Raw genomic sequence first — 18493 nt, 5'->3', positions numbered from 1 at the left:
GTAATACCTATGCCAGAAATTGCTTTTCTAGAAAGTGAGGACCTGACAGAAGGTTTTCACTTCTACGTATTTTGGTTAGTTTAGTATACTTGAGATACATTCTGTTCCTACCTACAAATGCACTACAAGAACACACAAAACCCAGAATGTTTTATTACTTATCAGAACAAAATAATAAATAAATCCAAAACCCCTAACCCTATCCTTAACCTCGATACTTACTTATACCTAAACCGAACCCTAACCTTTACTCCTAGCTCAGATGAGGCCCAAGCTCAGATGAGGCCCAGATTTCACAATTAGCCTGGTCCAAAACAAAGCATGACTACAAAAAGAAACTGATGATTTTGTTACAGTGTGTGCATTAAAACAAAGTTAGCAATTAATGCTGTTTTTGGATGCAATGAGACAGCAACAGGGGAAACCAGGAAATTAAAAGCAATGAAAACTACATTTAAATAGTTGTTATATATGATGGGGTTTATAATTACGTTGCTTATTTTGAATATTATTTTAATCATTATTTAGGTATTTATTAGAACTCACGCACATTGTATCGGTCAATTGACTGCTTTTAATTTGTGCTATGCCCTTGTGAACTGTCCAGTAATATACCCGTTCAATTTATATATTTATTTAGCATGAACAGATTAGTGGATTTATTTTAATATCCTTGAGGGTTGTTTTCACTCTTCCAAACAGCTAGAAAAATATCCTACTGTAACACCAATCGACAAACATAATATGCACAATGATTCATACCCGATTCATTAGTAGGTAATTACCATCACTTTAGCCCCCCCTTCTTCACAACACTTCTGCTGCAGGCATTTTAATCTTATGTCTGTCAAGATTGTCATGCTTTGGCTCAATTTATTTAAAGTAGTTTGTCAGGGCAAGGGCATGTATTGTATATATGTTTATAATTACTTGATTTTCTTTTCTCTTCTGAGTGGCAGATAATATATATATATTAAATTTTTATGCTTTGTTACTTTAGCTAGCTATCTTTCCACCCTCGATTGAAGATGGTCAAGTCACAACTACCCAGGGTAGTAACTGCTCACCCCAGATTTTTATACATTAAGCTAATCATAGCAGACTATTACTTTATACATAAATTATAGACTGGAAATATATTTCTATTTGATGTCCCAATAGGCTCCGCAATTGCTTCGTAACACACGTTAGCCCTTATGACAACCTTCTAAATGTTTAAGCTGATACAAAAAGCACCAATTGTATAGCTCATTGTCAACGTGGTGCTGCTTAACAGTTACGCTTCCTCCGCTGTCGGTCCACTCCCATGGTGGGGCGCACAGTGGGCGTGAACCTGCGGCCTTCTGCTTTTCAACACACGTGACCGCCCCTGACACTGTTACAAAAGGCAAAATTGTTAAACACACTAGCGATATTTCAAGCTAACGCTCTGTTGGTACGTTCTGTTGGTACAGTATTCAATATACATAGTTTCTAAGTTTCTAACTTAATGAACCTGGACAGAAAAAAGCATGATTACAAAAATAATGATATTACAGTGTGAAAAATGACAAAGTAGACAATTTGTCAACTTGCACACACTGGTCTTGAACACCTAGGAAACCAGGAAATCTAAATTACATTTAAATAACTGTTAAATATGCAGGGATTTATAAATATGATGCTTAATTGGAATATTGTTTTATTAATGATTTATTTATTTATTTTGAACTATGCATTGAACTATGCACTATGCAATTCAGACTTAAAATAAGGATCAGTATCCAGTCTGAAATTATTATTAATAGTGATCTTATTATATTTCAGTGTCAAAAGCACTTGTTTCACCTAAAACATAACTCAAAACAAGATGTATATGCCAAACAAGATTTTCAAGGCATATTTGCTCAAACCCAGTGTTAGTATACAAATGTAGCTTGTTAAGGAAATCCTCTTATTTTTAGGGCTGTTAAATTTTTTACCTGGAAACAAAATAAATACACTTGATAAGACTTAGATTTTTGCAGTGTGCTCCTTCGAGACCTGTCCTGTAACAAACCTGTTCAATTTACTTCATTAGTACAGACTGTTGATTCATTTTCATGTCATTTACAGTTGTTTTTTACTTCCAAGTGGCCAGAAAAATATGAATAGCCTTCAGCAACAGAGGAGGACCTGCAGATAGGCCCACTTAAACGTTTCATACTCCCGATTTTATTTCATTATTGTAAGCCTGTCATTTGAATTATAATAATAACCTATGTTAATAATGATAATAACAAGGATTTGTCATTATTCTTGTCATTTGGATATTCTTATATGTCATTATTCTTAGTTATAGGCTTTGGTGCTGCGGCGGCACCAAAGCCGTGACCAAGTCCACCAGCTCCAAATAAACCACTAGCCTACTTTGAAGTGCTCTGTACTTCTTTACGACACTAAACGTATCTTACAAAAGCAAAAAAAAAATTATCCGATCATCACACATGACAACGTGTTTTATAAGCAGCGTCCGTCCGCGAGCAACAAAATAAATAGCATTGTATCTTGGAGTATTTAAAAAGCGCTGAGCAACATAATCACTGATCATTTCACTCACACTGTGGGTGTCATAAGCTGGGTGGGGTCTATAGTGACTTCACGCACCTCTTTCCTATTTCCAGATTGCCCCACGCTGATGAATGGCAAGCATACCAACATTTGTGTCTCAGTAAAAAAAAGTTATGAAATACTCCCATTTGTTTCATTTTGCATTTTGCCAGAACCGTCGAGGCCAGTGTCCCGGGATTGTTTGGTTTCTTGCCGCAAGCGAGAAGTGAAAAAGACCATGGAAACTTTGTGAAGTGATCATTTCTATGACTGAATGACAGTACCTCACCACAGGTACATTGCTGGGAATTATGGCTGCCATAACCGCATGCCCTCCATGCAGCTAACGGACAGAGCACCAAGTTGTAGGCGATTATTATTCATAGCAGTATTTATTTAAAAATCACGGTCACAAGCCCGGCCCGGGTTCGGGCTGAGAATGACAACTGTACCCACGACTAACACCAAAACCCTAAACCTAACCCATAAACATTGTGTTTTGACTTTTCACCATGTTTCATGTTTTCACATCAACTTGGTGAAATTTTGATCCTGAAAGGGTATGGAACTATAGGGAACAGCACCGTTTAGCATTCTGATATGTGCCCCCACCAGGGTCTTCACATCACCTACACACACTCAGAGCCCCTGCACACACTAACCTCCCCATCGTAACCGCCTCATCGCCGTCTTTAATGCACAATCCACTTCAGTAGCCAAGCAGATCAAGGTTACAGAGCTTATCACCCTAGCAGGCCGCTCAGAATCAGCTACCCTTAGTCCTGTCAACCAGTACCAAGTCAACTCTTGCCGTTGTGCCAGCTATAAAAGAAAACAAGCTTCACAGCGTCTTTAAATCTTCAGCTGAGGCAAGCGAGAGAGAGAGGGAAGAGGATAAAAAAAACAAAACTGTACTGCGCTTGTCTATGGAAGACCATAAATTATTTCTCACTCAAATGAACCAAGGCTACAAGCCTTTCCCATTAAGGGGCCAAGTGCATTGTATGAATTTTACTTAAGGAGCTACAGTTGCAGTTTTTTCAGTTGCAATGTAGGCTTACAGATGAAACTGAAGAAAAAATAATCATTGTGAGTGTGTACAGCGCAGCACAGTGCTAAAGGGAAGCTTTTTGAAGAGCCTCTTATTTTAACAACGCTTGATTTAATTTGGGCACAATTATGTAAGGAACTGGCAGCCAAGCAGGTTTTAAGTTGTGCCACACTGTTTGGGAGTGTGTTAGCAGTTAATGTGCTTGACGGTTTACAGAAAAACACTGCACTATAGGACTAATTCCTATGTTCTTTTTCATGAAATAACATCTTGCAAGTTCCAGTTGTGTGAACCAGGCAGCATAATATAAGTCTGATTTCCGCAACACAAGATAACAATTTACTAAATATTGTTTTCTGTGCAAGAACTACTGCGAGCAACATGACCTTTTTCTAGTGGTACCATATTTCCTGTGTCCAAACTATAAAAACAACCCCACAGACATTCCACACTAACAGGGAAACAAAATAATTAGGTACCAATAACCGCAATACAAAAACTCTTACCTTATAACACAGTGAGAGTGTAGAATATGCATGGTGAGAGCAGTTAAAGGCCTCAAACAGCACAAGTAAATAGGAGACACATCTAATGTATACTGCTGCCTGCCTCGCTATGTTTAGCTCTGAAAAGACTGAAGGCTCACTAGCACACACCCACTCTCGTTTTTCACTCTCTCAATTTCTTTCTCTCTTTATAAATCCCTGCAGACTCCCTCTCTCTGGCTGATCTCTTCCTCTGAATCTCTGTGCTTTTGCCTTTCCTTTTCTCCCTCTCTCTCATGTCTGTGGCTCTCACTCTACTGTAGATCCCACCCCTGCTCTCTGATTTGTTGTGGGCCAGCCTGAGGGTTTTGGGGATGATTGACGATGGATTGATATGGCGACAAACAGGTAACTGTCAGGCCTTGGCCACAAGGCAGGTTCAGTGGGTTTATTTTGGTACCACAGTGACAAAGCCAAAATCTCAATGATTTGAAATTGGGGGCGACTTTGTAACGTATCTAATTGCCAACAACCCACATTTGCACTTTGGTAGGGTACAGTACATTAAAACTAGCACAGGTGGGATTTTATCAGGTAGGCAAATCCTGTGACTAAAGAATCTGACAACTGAAAAACAACGCTACTAATGTAAATAGGTTGTGCACCTCTAATAGAGGCCTGTACCTTAACCAGCTCATGGGTAGCTCCACTACCACTCAGCCTATTCTTTCCAGTGTGATGTGAACACAGCCACTAGCCTACAGCATTTCCAAGACCAATCTAGTCTGAGTCAAGGCCAAAGCCGGGAGTAAAGTGTAAGGCCAGGACCGAGGGAAAGGGGTTGAGTTCAAGACAGAGAACATTCCATTTGATGTCCAATTCAAGACAATAACTGTTATAGCGTCCAATTGCCACCGTAATGAGAGCTCAGACTAATATTTTATGTCTATTAAATATTCTAGGGCATTTGTATTTTTATTGGGAGTAGTTCAATTTTTTTCGTGCACCAGAGGCCCATTATTTGGTTTAGTAGTGTTTCTCTAGGCTAATGTGACTGCAGTTTGCAAAACAAATGACCTCTGAATTCATGCAAATAAATGTAATATGGTTCTGCCAGATGAAGGCATAAATGCACCAGAGGCAGAGTCAAGACATGGAGGTCAGTATGTGGTACATAGTGCCAGTGCTGCGACGGGCCTACTCCCGGTATTGTAACACAGTGGAACACCAAATCACTAATGACAAAACTTCTAACCTCTAAACATAGACAGGGTTTATGCTAACTATATTTAGATTTGTACATATCTTCATGACCTCATATCACCTAAAATATGCTTTCCTGGTTGTATACTGTAGCAATTAATCAATGTCTAAGACAGTGGTTGCAAAGTCAAACCACATATGCCTTCAGCAGGAGAAGTACTCTTTGCTCAATAGGGGCAAATCTCTATTTCCCTCTGCTGACTGTGACATCTGAAATAAAAGCAATTGATAAGCACTGACCTCTTCGGTCTGCACACATCTCCACAAGGGGCCAGTCCTAGACACTGAGACGGCAAACCAGAGACACACACACATACACACAAACACACATCCATGAACACACACACTAAGAATCATCAGCAAGCAATTACGACTCTGGTGATAAGTGTCCATAAATAAAACGGAAACATTGTCTCGTCCAAAGAATATATAACAAGATAACAACAGATGCAATAAGAGAATATATTATATACCGGATGGTACAAATGCTGAATGGCTGTTAGTCATGGTATATGAAACATTACTGGGGTGTTGCATCTGTGGGGTTTGTTGTATATTGCCAATATACCACAGCTAAGCACTGCGTCTAGGCACTCCGCAATGTGACATGCCTAAGAATACCTCTTAGCCATTGTATATTGGCCATAAACCACACCCCGCTTTGTGCCTTATTGCTTAAATATATAATAGGCATTGTTGCTTTAAATACTGTTCTCAACAAACCTGATCATGAACATTTGACACGTTACAATCCTGTCAAAAAAGACATGTTTACAGGACAAAGCTGCATGAGCTAAGCCTTGCAAGGAAATCTTTCATGTTTACAATCCTAGTGACTTCAATTGCATGAAAGAAATGTCATTGTTTGGCATAGAGATTGAGTTAAACAGAGCCACACATGATCATTTCAGGAAGCCAATGAAGTGTGCAAGATAGATGCTATCTATTTAAAAATAAATAGCCTTTTTGAGTAGGTCTCTTATTTGTAGTGAAATCTGTCGATTTAACACAGAAAAATGTTGACGATTACATTCTGTTGTCTTATTGGAATACAGCAAATAGCAAGGTGGAATTCTAGTTAGAATTTATTTATTTTTGGTGGGGGGGGCTGTGAACCGAAACGTAAATGAAAATTAAGATATTTATCAGTTTTGTCCTCCGTTAACTACATTATCTTGTAAACTTTCGCCCAGATACATAATTCAGTGAAATGAGATAGGGCAGTTCCTCTGTACAAGCATGATTCACAATCCCCTCCTGATTTCATTATTGTGTTAAAAAAAATAGCTAATCCCTTCACTTCCATCACCAGCAATGAATCCGACATCCCTGTACTGTTCCTGCAGTGAGTCATCCTGGACCCAAATTGGACACAACTCGCTGTTCAGTGCTTTTAAACACACGTGACTGCATTGCTATTATCTATGGGGAAAACCCTTCCAACAGTTCGAGCTAAAACAAGATTTAACTAGGATTGTCAACATGATGTAGATAAGCACTTCCGGCAAGTTCAGACAGTGAAATCGCTTGTCGTTCCTGCAAATGCCAATGGGAGGCAGCTGAAATCGTCCCACTGCGGCTACTTATGCTACGTGCACACTGCCCGCACACTCAACTCGCAAATCGCCCAACCTCTGGCAAGCTGCTGCTGACAATACATTCACAGTATTCGCGATGGCTCAATTCATTTCAATGAAGGGAAGCGTGGCGATCGAGTGGCTTGTTGGGAAATGCGTGGGATCAGTGACCGTTCATTCACACTGTGCGAAATTTCGGATGGCCAACGCTAGCATCGCCCAGAGTGCTTCACTTGTAGCATACTTGTGGGTGTGTCTGTGGGCAAGCGAGCGTCGGGCAAGCAGCAGGTAAACAGTGTATGAAGGTTTGAGCATAGCACATGTATATGAAAGAAAGTCAGGTTATTACAATGGTTAAAATTTGATTAGAAACACATTTTAATAAATCTTTACATTATATATCTCTACTCAATTAATATGGCTCATTGGTGTTATTCTGACACAACCTGCAACGCTAGCTAGCAAACAAGCTTGCTAGCATAAGGTAGCCACCGGTAAGCTAACGTAGTTAGCAATCTAATATTGACACCAGAAGCACCAACTATCTCGGCCACCCGTCCGCACGCTGCATTTTTTTGTTTGCATTTCTGTAGGAAAATCGCGTGCAATCGTACAGCTCAGGGAATCCCATCACTGCTACAATTTTTTCTATTTTTATCATCCATCTTTTTAAAGGACCGCAAAAGCAGACAACGGAATTATTGTGGAACTAAAGTTATGTTCTTCTAATTGTACGGACAGAAAAACGTAGACCTAGCTATGTTGTATACTGGATGGTTTATGTAATTCATTCCTAAATTAATATTCTTTCCGATTATTTAGCTTCTTTAAGTCTGTGCATTATGTAATGGCAATTGATCTAACTTTGCATTTGAATGTCTCCCGTTTTGTTTGAAAAAGCAAAAGCTCAAACAGCTATTCAACAACTTTACAACTTTATATAAACTAGTAAGCAAGGTAGCTAGTAAAGAAACCTGAGGGAGTTGTGATCAACATAATTAACCTGTTGTCATAGCAATTGAACCTGCCGATATATGAAAATATATAAAAATGTATAATGTTACTCAATGTAAGTTAGAGAAAAGTGAGCATTCTTTTGACATAGAATGAGCCGTTGTAGTTAACTGGTTGGAGATAGAGGTTTTCCTAATCATTAAATTCCTACATGACCCAAAAGCTGGCTGCATCATGATGAACAGTACATTAATGTCACAAACACAAGAGACAGAAATAAATCCAGTGAAGTGTTTGGTCAGCATCTGGCATAGTCATCTAGCACCAAAGTACATTCATTGAGAATCACAACTGCAGACCAAGTGTAACCACACCAGACCAGAACCGCCACATCTGGCTTCTTCTCCTGCAGGATCACCTGATACCAGCCACCTGGGCAGCTGATAAAATTGTTAGTTTGCACAACCAAAGGATTTCCTCACAAACTGTCAGAAATCAACTCAGGGAAACTCGTCAACCTCAACAAGGTCTTGACCTGACTGCAGTGCAGTCACAAAACCAACTACAGAGGGATAATATTCAGAGAAGTGTGCTGTTCCCATATCAACCGACATATGGTGCATGGTATCGCATACGATATGACGTACAGTATGACATATGGTGGCTTATGGAAGAGCAATTTGATTTTAAGGTTGTGAACAGACTGTCCCATGGTTGAGGTGGGGTTATGGTATGGGCAAGAATAAGCTACAAACACAAACATTTTATCTATGGCAATGGAAATGCACAGAGATGCGGTGATGAGATCCTCAGGCTGGGTAACGTATGACCCCAGTTGACTTGAAATCTTCAGACTAGGGCCTAACGACTTCATTTAATTTGACTAATTTACTTATGAACTGTTTTTCAGTAGGATATTTATAGTATAGACCAGAACCTTCAGGACAAGCACACACAAGCGCACACATCAGTCCTGTTGCTAAACTACTAACAGGTAATCGAGTAATCTAAGCTACTGTGTCTTTCCTTTCATTAGCGCCCTGGCAGAAATACTGTGTGTCACAGGGATCATCAGTGCCTATTACACAGCAAGGAATACCATTTACATGTGCCTGTCACAAGCATTAACCGTGCACAAATGTATATATAGATTGCACACTTCGATGCACATCTCTGCCGCTTTCAAACATCAAAATAAACAATTTAGACAAAAAAATACAACAGAACCAACACCAGAATGTGATATTCTACACAAGCCTGAATGAGCAGTGCCTTCATCTGCTCCAAGGCATATCAGATTGACTGATAGTTGCTCTTTGATAAAACATAAGACAGAGGAGCTTCCATTTCACTGATGTTGTGTTTCAGCAAGATTGAGAGGGTCAGGGAGAGAGATAGAAAAGAGACATAGGGAATAAAGAGGGAGCCGGGTCATATGGAAGAGAAAGAGATTTGAAAAAAGAAAGACTAACAGTCAAAAGGCACAGAGAGAATTAAAGGAGAAAAACACACAGTCATTCTATACAATATTCAGAACAACATGTCATTACTCTTCACAATGTGATAACTATTCACCAGATTCACCATGTGATAACTATTCACCAGATTCACCATGTGATAACTATTCACCAGTTGATAACTATTCACCGTGTGATACCTCTTCACCGTGTGATACCTCTTCACCGTGTGATACCTCTTCACCGTGTGATACCTCTTCACCGTGTGATACCTCTACACCGTGTGATACCTCTTCACCGTGTGATACCTCTTCACCGTGTGATACCTCTTCACCGTGTGATACCTCTTCACCGTGTGATACCTCTACACCGTGTGATACCTCTTCACCGTGTGATACCTCTTCACCGTGTGATACCTCTTCACCGTGTGATACCTCTTCACCATGCGATAACTACAGTATTTGCCAGATGATTCCTATTCATCAGGTGATACCTCTTAACCATGCGATACCTCTTAACCATGTGATAACTACTCACTATGTGATATTGATTCACCATGTGATAATTTTTCACCCCATGACATGCATTACCCATATTATCTTAGCCATAGGGTCAATGCTTGTAGGGTACAGACCAGGAAACGGGACATAACTCACCGTTTCTCTTCTCCCTCTGATAGGTTAGGGTCCTGCTCTTTGGGCATGTGTTCCATTCACCTTAATTCCATCCAGCAGCCAATCATGCGAGACTGAGGCGGGCCCCACCCTCGGATGCTCACTGGTCATTCGCAGGTAGGGGGGTCAGTCAGTACGACATCACAGGATCGGTCCCTCTGGAGCGACCCCCCTGTGCTGGCCCTGGGACTGAAGTATAAACCAGACAGGACAAGATCTGTCAAAGAGAGGGTGAGAGAGATTCAGTTAGCATGATTTCCCAAATAAACAGATTTTGTTAGCAGGAACTCCATGTACACATTCAGTTAGCTTTAGACTAACAGTGTATTGTCATGGGAGATATACTTGAACAGGATATAATTCAATCACATTTATTTATAAAGCCCTTTTTACATCACCAGTTGTCACAAAGTGCTTTTACAAAACACCCAGCCTTAAACCCCAAGGAGCAAACAACAGTAGTGTTGAATTTCAGTGGCTAGAAAAAACTCCCTAAGTCTGAAATTTTAGGAAGAAACCTAGAGAGGACCCAGGCTCAGAAGGGTGACCAGTCCTCTTCTGGCTGTGCCGGGTGAACATATTAAGAGTACAAATTGTAATAATTAATAAATGCATGAGGGCTGAGTCCAGAGTCTATTTAAACTTAGTCCAGGTTGGAAGCATGACCAGATGGACAAGGACAGGGACAACACGGGGGAGGGGGTGGTGTCAGCACAGTGGCAGCTGAAATCGTCAGGATTGTTGATCTACAACATCTACAACACAACCAGGAGGACTTTGGACAGGGACAGCAATGGGTCGTTCAAGCCTGGTACACCTCAGGTGTGGCCCAAGACCTCATGTCCTCCTAAGTTTAAAACGGCAGGAGACAGGGACCCTACTCCCCCAGCACAATAATATAGCAGCATAAGACCTTGGAGCTGAGACGGGGGGGTCCAGTGACACTGTGGCCCTATCCGGGGGAGGCCCCGGACAGGGCCCAACAGGCAGGAAATCAATCCACCCACATTGCCAAGTATCAATCAAAGGGACCCCCACCAACCGCAACCACCCTGAAAGAGGGACGAATATTGCCAGCAGAGCACAGCCCAATTGTACAAGTGCGCAACAGAAAGATAACAACAAGCCAGTGACTCCGCCCCCGAATGGCATTGGAGGGAGGGCATCCCAGAGGCGATGAGAGCCCACCTGGCAAGACGGCAAGGGTGGACAGTATCAAGCCTTTCTTGTCACCTTCACGCCTCTGGGCCAGACTACACTTAATCATAGACTATGCTGTAGAGATGAGTCTTTAGTAGACACTTGAAAGTTTGCACTGAGTTTGCATTTCTAATCTTAATTGGCAAATCATTCCACAGTAGTGGAGCTCTATGAGAGAAGGCCCTGCCTCCGGTTGTTTGTCTAGAAATTCTAGGTACAATTAAAAGGCCTGCATCTTGCGATCTAAGGTTACGTGTAGGTATGTATGGCTGGATAATTTCAGCGAGGTAAGTAGAAGCAAGTCCATGTATTGATTTATAGGTTAACAATAAAACCTTAAAATCAGCCCTAACAGGCAGCCAGTGTAAAGAGGCTAGTACTGGAGTAATGTGTAAAAAAAATTTTGTTCTATTTAGGATTCTAGCAGCTGTGTGAAGCCCTAATTGAAGTTTATTTATAGATTTTTCAGGGAAAGCGGAAAGAAAAGCATTGCAGTAATCAACTAATACTGCGTGTGATGGAATCGGCGATTACTTAAGTTTTCTGTTTTTCCGGGCCACCGGTAGAAAATGCCTGCCGATCATTCTCTTCCCAAGACGGCTCGGGCCTTGACTCCGACTCCAGTGGGGAAAAACTGTTGAAAATCTCAGTCAGCTCTGGCAGTGACACAGGTTTAACGGCATGACCAAGAGAAAGTTCCCCGTGACCAAGAGAAAGTTCTTGCCCGGCTGCAGGAGCTGTGCCGGGGGGGGCTAACAACACTGTTGTTTCTTCCTGGTGGCTCAGATGCAGTTTTTCCCAGTTCTACACTAACATAATCCTTGCCTGACATTTGCGTCTGAAGCCTAACTCTGCTCTCTTTACCTGAAGACGATAGTTTGTCTTCCCTAGCTACAACAATTACAGTGGTAAGGCATATTAATGGTACTAAGCTTCAGGTGTTCAGGGGTGAGTGATTCAGTTAATTATGTCCAAAGAGTCCCGGTGTAGTAAAGCTGGGTAAAAAGTCAACAGATAAAAATATTGCGTTGGTAAACTCTTAAAGTAGAATTTAACCAATTTGTTTATATAGAGTATATTAGAAAAGGATTGGCAGGTATCCAGGTAGGTAACAGCAAACAGTGTACAGCACGTCAACAATCCCACAATTGATTGCCAAACAACCAAGCATGATAGGATCAAGTGGCAACCATGTTAGTCTACACAGCAGGATCGTTCTGCGTTCCATTCCCAAGGCTGGCCACCGTTCAAAAAGTATTAATTCACTAATGTTCGATTTTCTGTGAGAAGAGGGTTTGCTAAATTACTTACATTTCTATTTTCTTTCCTCTCCCTAGTCGATCTGTGACATCTTTCTCACTGTACCTATAGGTATACCCGAATATAACTCCCATATGAGAAACTTGTTTGTTACCCATGCAAGGCAGTTGACAAATCCTAGGGTTCTACTGCCTGATCTATACACCAGGGTGCAGAACACAACAGACTTGTGAGTGATTAATCTCCTACAAGTTGACAAGGGTTTATAGATGTTCAATATGCTGACAATGGCATAGCATTCTAAGCGTTTTCTGACCAGTCAACTGAAGTGCTTATAAACTAGGGGCAACTTTAAGTACCATAGTTATTCTCTACTTTCCACTGGCTAGTGTAGTTACAGAATATTGACCTTTGATGCGAAGGCAAGGAAGGATTAGTCACAGTTGACCGAGCTGCCCCAGTCAAGCCCCACTCATTCGATCCTCCCCCTCCCTCCACTTGGTTTCCTCCACTAATCCCTTGTTCAGTGGCTTCTTATTTCAACAGGACAGAGGGATTGACAGCATGAGACTGTTGTTAGAATCAGTGATATAATGGAGGTAGCATGTATTTGTCACAGAGTAGGGGCCCTAAGCAAGATTCAGTGGTGTCGGAAGAGCGTAAGATGACAAGCTGTGATTTCGGTGGATTGCAATATTACAGTTTACTACAATGTTTCATGAAACGTACTAAGGTTTCTTCTAGAAGGGGCAGACTATTTTCCATTGCATTTTACTGGAAAATTATTACTTAGCGAATGATTATCTCTCATTGTAAAATCTAAAAATAATAATAATCTCCACGTTATAGGAAATTTGCCTATAAAACCACAAACCAATGTGTGTGTGTGTATGTAACCATACTTCCATCTCATTCATATTTAAATATTTAAAAGACATGTTGACTGACCCACTGGTGTATTTTTTTTTCTGCTAGCCACTTACTAGCCACTTACTATGTTCACCACAGCAATATCAAAGTCCCCAAATCTATTTACACATTGAACATGCTTGTGGCAAGAGGCACTTGTTGCTATGCCAAGAGAGAGAAATGGATACCAGCCACGCATGGTTTAAAAAAGACAAAGGCTCAAGCGGCGGCCGTCAAGATTCATAATAATAAAGCTGACAATGTTATCAAGGTTACACCTCCGATGTTCAGTCATCGAGTTGTACACCTCTGACCTCCGGGACAACTCTGGGGCACCCCACGTCCACAAGTTGTATTCTGACTCCGCCCAGTTGGGACCTATCAGTGAGGTTGCTGAGGAATACACAGGTCTAGTGCAGAACATCATCAGATGATGCATCAAGAACCACCTGCAGCGCAATGACCAAGGAGCTCCATCCACCTGATCTGGTCATACAAGTAGCCATACAAGTATCTGGGAGTGCACAATAAACTGGACTGGACACAAAACACACAGGTACTCCACAGGAGAGGACAGAGCCAGCAGTTCCTCCTGAAAAAGCAAAGGTCATTTAACGTTTGCAGCAGGCTACCGCAGATGTTTTATCAGTCCGTGGTGGCTACCGCACAGGTCTTTTCTGTGGTGTGTTGGGGAGGTGGTCTGGAGGTGGATGAGACAAACACCAACAGTTGTCTGTACTGACCTGGGCAGTTTACAGGCAGTGGCTGAGGGGAGAATTAAGTTAACATCAACTCAAACTGATTCATATTCGCCAATTTGGTAAGTACATTTATAAGTTTTATATTATTGCAGAGGTTCCCCGGTCTACAGGCATATATGCGTGTAGACTGTCCAGCTTCTATACATGCAGAGGTTCCCCTGTATTCCTATATTATATTAGTGTTATTTATTGCTGTATATTATTATCATTTTACATGATCTCTTATCTGTAATAGGGTGCAGCAACTGAATTTCCCCTTGGAGATTAATATAGTTTATCTACCTACCTACCTATCGATCTTATCCTGCAGAGGTGCAATGCAGGACAAGGCAGAACCCTGTGGACATGACGGCACAATGTCCTCATGTTGGATATTTAATATTGTACTCTGAGTTCAAGGGTATTTCAAGTCACCATAATGGGATTTAGTGGTGCAGTGATATTATGGTAGTGATATACAGTATTTGTTAGTAAGAAGTGCCCAGCTGGCCTAACCAAACTTCAACCAGAAATCCATACCTACACTAATGCTAACCCTCATTTCAATCTCACCCTAAGCAAAAACTAACAAAATCATATTTTGATAGGAATTCCCATACGCACACAGAAACACACAGTACAGAATGAGACCCAAGCACTTCATATCTAGCTATTCTCCACCGTAAACTACCAAACCGTAAACTACCAATGTGAGGACAAATGTAGGTATAAAGCTTTTTTAGACAGTAACGACTCAGAATGACTCGAAGGCCATCACAGTAAAATGAATGGAGTGGCCATTAGCCATACACTAACAAACCTTTCTCTCTTTCTCTCTCTCTCTGTCTGATCAGATATGTCCACTGAGCTCTCTTTCTCTCTCTCTCTGTCATCAGATACGTCCACTGAGCACTCTCTCTCTCTCTCTGTCTCATCAGATACGTCCACTGAGCTCTCACGGTGCTGCTGCTCCGTCCAGCCGTTGGAACGCTCTGTCCTAGGCAATAAAACAGGAACGGACTGAGGCAATCATTGTGTTCCAGTCAAAAGCCAGAGAAGGAATGCAACCAGGTGCTGAAGTATAAGAATGATTCAGTCTCCGGACCCATAGATTAGATCATTGTGTACAATGTGCAAGGTTGGCTCTGTGCAGGTTGTTTTCCCCCTCTGTTGCCGTTTCTATCTGTAGTTCCATTTCTGGTTCCATCTGTAGTTTAATCTGTGGTTCCATTTCTGGTTCCATCTGCAGTTCCATTTCTGGTTCCATCTGTAGTTTAATCTGTGGTACCATCTGTGGTTCCATCTGTGGATCCATCTGTGGATCCATCTGTGGTTCCATCTGTGGTTCCATCTGTGGTTCCATCTGTGGTTCCATGTGTGGTTTCATCTCTGGTTTCATCTCTGGTTTCATCTCTGGTTTCATCTTTAGTTTCATCTTTAGTTTCATCTTTAGTTTCATCAGCCCACCCCACTAAGGAATGTTTTATTATTACACAGAGATCCTGTTGGGGGGGTAGTGAGGGGGAGAGAGAGAGAGAGAGAGAGAGAGAGAGAGAGAGAAAGAGGGAGTGAGAAAGTGAGAGAGAGAGGCATAGGGAGGGAAAGGGATGGCAAAGAGAGAAGGAGAGACAGAAGGGGCAGAGGAAAAACGAGCAAAGAGGGACAGAGACTGAGTTGATGAGAGGCAAAGTGGGTTTGAGTCAGGCCAGCGTTGGTTGGCACGAGTACAGATAATAACGTTGCCTATGGCAGTTATCACGGCTTCATAGCAGGGAGAGGAAACAGGGAATTACAGATGTGAGGGTTTCAGGTGGTTTATGAATGGAAGTATGACTGAGTGAAGTGGGTTTATTCATTATTGTGTGCATTTCTGTGCTTCAAGTGTGATGAGGGAACACCACGATGTACAGTGCGTGTGTGTGTGTGTGTGTGTGTGTACAGTGAGCCAGAAGTAACACAGAGGGGCGTCTGAGTATCTTGTCGAGTGGGCCGGGCAACTGTAACAACTTGCGTCTAAACTGTGCGAGTCCTCAGGTCGCTGACTCCCACTCCCCTGACTGGATCCTGGGCACCATCCCTCCCTCTCCCCTCAAGTCAACCCTCCAACTTTTGATTGGCCTCCTTCCCCAAGCTGCACCCTAATTGGCCCACTACAGCATGGCAACTTTTAAAAGGCATGAAACAGAATAACTAGTCAAAGTGCGATGTGTCTCTGCCGCCGTATAAATTAAACATGCCTCTCTTTATTTTTCTTTCTACTCCTCATCAATGTGAGGTCTCTGTTCTTTAGTTGGAGCGAAAAGACAAGAAGGAGGAGGGGAGGGAGAAGAAGCTGTTGGTGGAGGAAGAGAGGGAATGGCAAGGAGCTTAGATCAGTGATGTCAGAGTTGCGAAGTGAAGTTGATGTGATGGAGCCAAATAGGTTGAAAAGGAAAGAGGAACTTGACAGAGACAGCGAGATCTAGGGCTGTCGGGAGCTCCATCTGCTGCAGTGTAATCAGTCTCCTAAGAGTCCTCATTTCCACGTGTGAATATAGCGGCCTGATTCACATAATTATAGTGGAGTTGGTGTTTATCGATGTATTGAACCTCCTCTGTTCAGGGCGGTACAGACTACTTGGTGAAATGACTGTGTTGGTATGCATAGCACAGTGTTATCAACACCTGAAGTCAGTGAAAGGAAACCTCCTAGTGTGTGTGTATGTGTTGGTGGGCTCTCTCTCTCACACACACACACACACACACACACACACTAAAGCCCAGCCCTGCCTACCCAGTGACATCACACTGTGCAGGATGACATCATTGTTCACCAATAACCTTAAGCTTTTTAACTGACAACCACTTCACACAACCCCAGTTGTTCTAGATCAAGACTTTGACACAAACTCAGTTGTTCTAGATAGAGACTTAACAGACACACCCCCAGTTGTTCTAGATAGAGACTTAACAGACAGCAGCAGTCATGTGATCATGTTGTCAGGCGTTTGTCCCGTCCATCTGGGACAGCATGTGAACACTATGCTTAATAACTGTCTAGGGGATATTAATAGGTGCTAATATTAGTCACAACCACACTCTCATTCCACAGTCGATATGGTTAATGTAGTAGTCAATATGGTTAATGTAGTAGACAATATGGTTAATGAAGTAGCTGAACAGAAATAATGCTGGATGGTATGCACATTACCTTCATGTACGTCCACACAAATCCTGTGCCCCAGACATGTCCCTTTCAGAACGGGAACCGTGGAGAAAACACAACCCTCAACTCAGAGGATATATCCAGCTTATTTGGTGCGGTGCTGTGCGTGCGTGCGCGTGCGGAGGGCGTCTAGGACGTGCTGCACAGGCCCTCCCCAGGGTGCAGACCACATGGCAGCATGTTCAATATCTCTCTCACAATGCCTCAGTGTCTGAAGTCTCAATGTCTCAGTATCTCAATGTCTCAGTGTCTGAAGTCTCAGTATCTCAATGTCTCAGTGTCTGAAGTCTCAATGTCTCAGTATCTCAATGTCTCAGTATCTCAGTGTCTCAGTATGTCAGTGTCTCAGTATCTCAATGTCTCAGTATCTCAATGTCTCAGTATCTCAGTGTCTCAATGTCTTAAGTCTCAATGTCTCAGTGTCTGAAATCTCAATGTCACAATGTCTGAGTGTCTTAATGTCTGAAGTCTCAATGTCTCAGTGTCTCAATGTCTGAAATCTCAGTGTCTTAATGTCTGAAGTGTCAGTGTCACAAATATCCCAATGTGTCAGTGCTTCAATGTCACAATGTCACAAGTCTCAACGCAATGCAATAAACGGGGGCATTATTGGACTGAGGGACATTTGTTCACAACTATATAAATAGAGAGCTAGAGAAATATATTTAACAAAAGTTTAAATAAACACTACACACCCAAACGTCTCAGAACAATAAAGAGGGGGTGTTGTTGGTTGACTCACCAAGAGGTATGAAAATGTATACACACATCACTGTAAGTCCCTGCAGTAATTTAGTGTCCATAAGAATGTAAATGTAAACGATGTTGTAACAATGGGAAAATAGCTAAGGTATGAATGGGAACATGAGTAAACACATACATATTGGTTAAATGCGCACTGGTGTTTGTACTCTTCCTCTGTGGCTTTTCCTTTCTCTCTTATGTTTTTTTTTCTTTCATATCTATCTCACTCAGCTCATATTTTCTGTAATCTGTCTCTCACTCCCTCTGTGCCTCCTCTCTGCCTCTTCTCAACCCTTGCTCATCTGTTGTCCCCTTTTCTTCTGTCCTTTGGAAAACAAGGACAAACGAGAAATGTGCAAAACCTTGTCAGACTCAAACCTCTCCGAGAGCTGTCTCTTTCACCACT

General features: G+C 41.8%; 1 protein-coding gene across 5 annotated transcripts in view; it reads right to left on the bottom strand.

Moving 5' to 3' along the window:
• LOC105007436 (thyroid hormone receptor alpha) overlaps positions 1-18493 on the bottom strand; it is a 126955-nt gene that overhangs the window by 14593 nt on the left and 93869 nt on the right. For 3 of the 5 annotated variants that reach the window (XM_010866376.5, XM_010866384.5, XM_020046442.3), the window contains one exon: positions 10012-10246. In XM_010866376.5, the coding sequence (XP_010864678.1) occupies positions 10012-10067 (56 nt within the window). In that variant the 5' untranslated portion in view covers positions 10068-10246. Of the gene's footprint in view, positions 1-4125; positions 4697-5607; positions 5650-10011; positions 10247-18493 lie in introns of those variants that run through there. The other 2 variants (XM_020046443.3, XM_010866389.5) reach the window with 2 other exon arrangements.

Source organism: Esox lucius, chromosome 5 (assembly GCF_011004845.1).
Source record: "Esox lucius isolate fEsoLuc1 chromosome 5, fEsoLuc1.pri, whole genome shotgun sequence".
In the NCBI taxonomy this organism is placed as follows: Eukaryota; Metazoa; Chordata; class Actinopteri; order Esociformes; family Esocidae; genus Esox; species Esox lucius.
The sequence above is the reverse complement of the archived record's forward strand: the minus strand, read 5'-3'. Positions and strand labels throughout refer to the sequence as shown.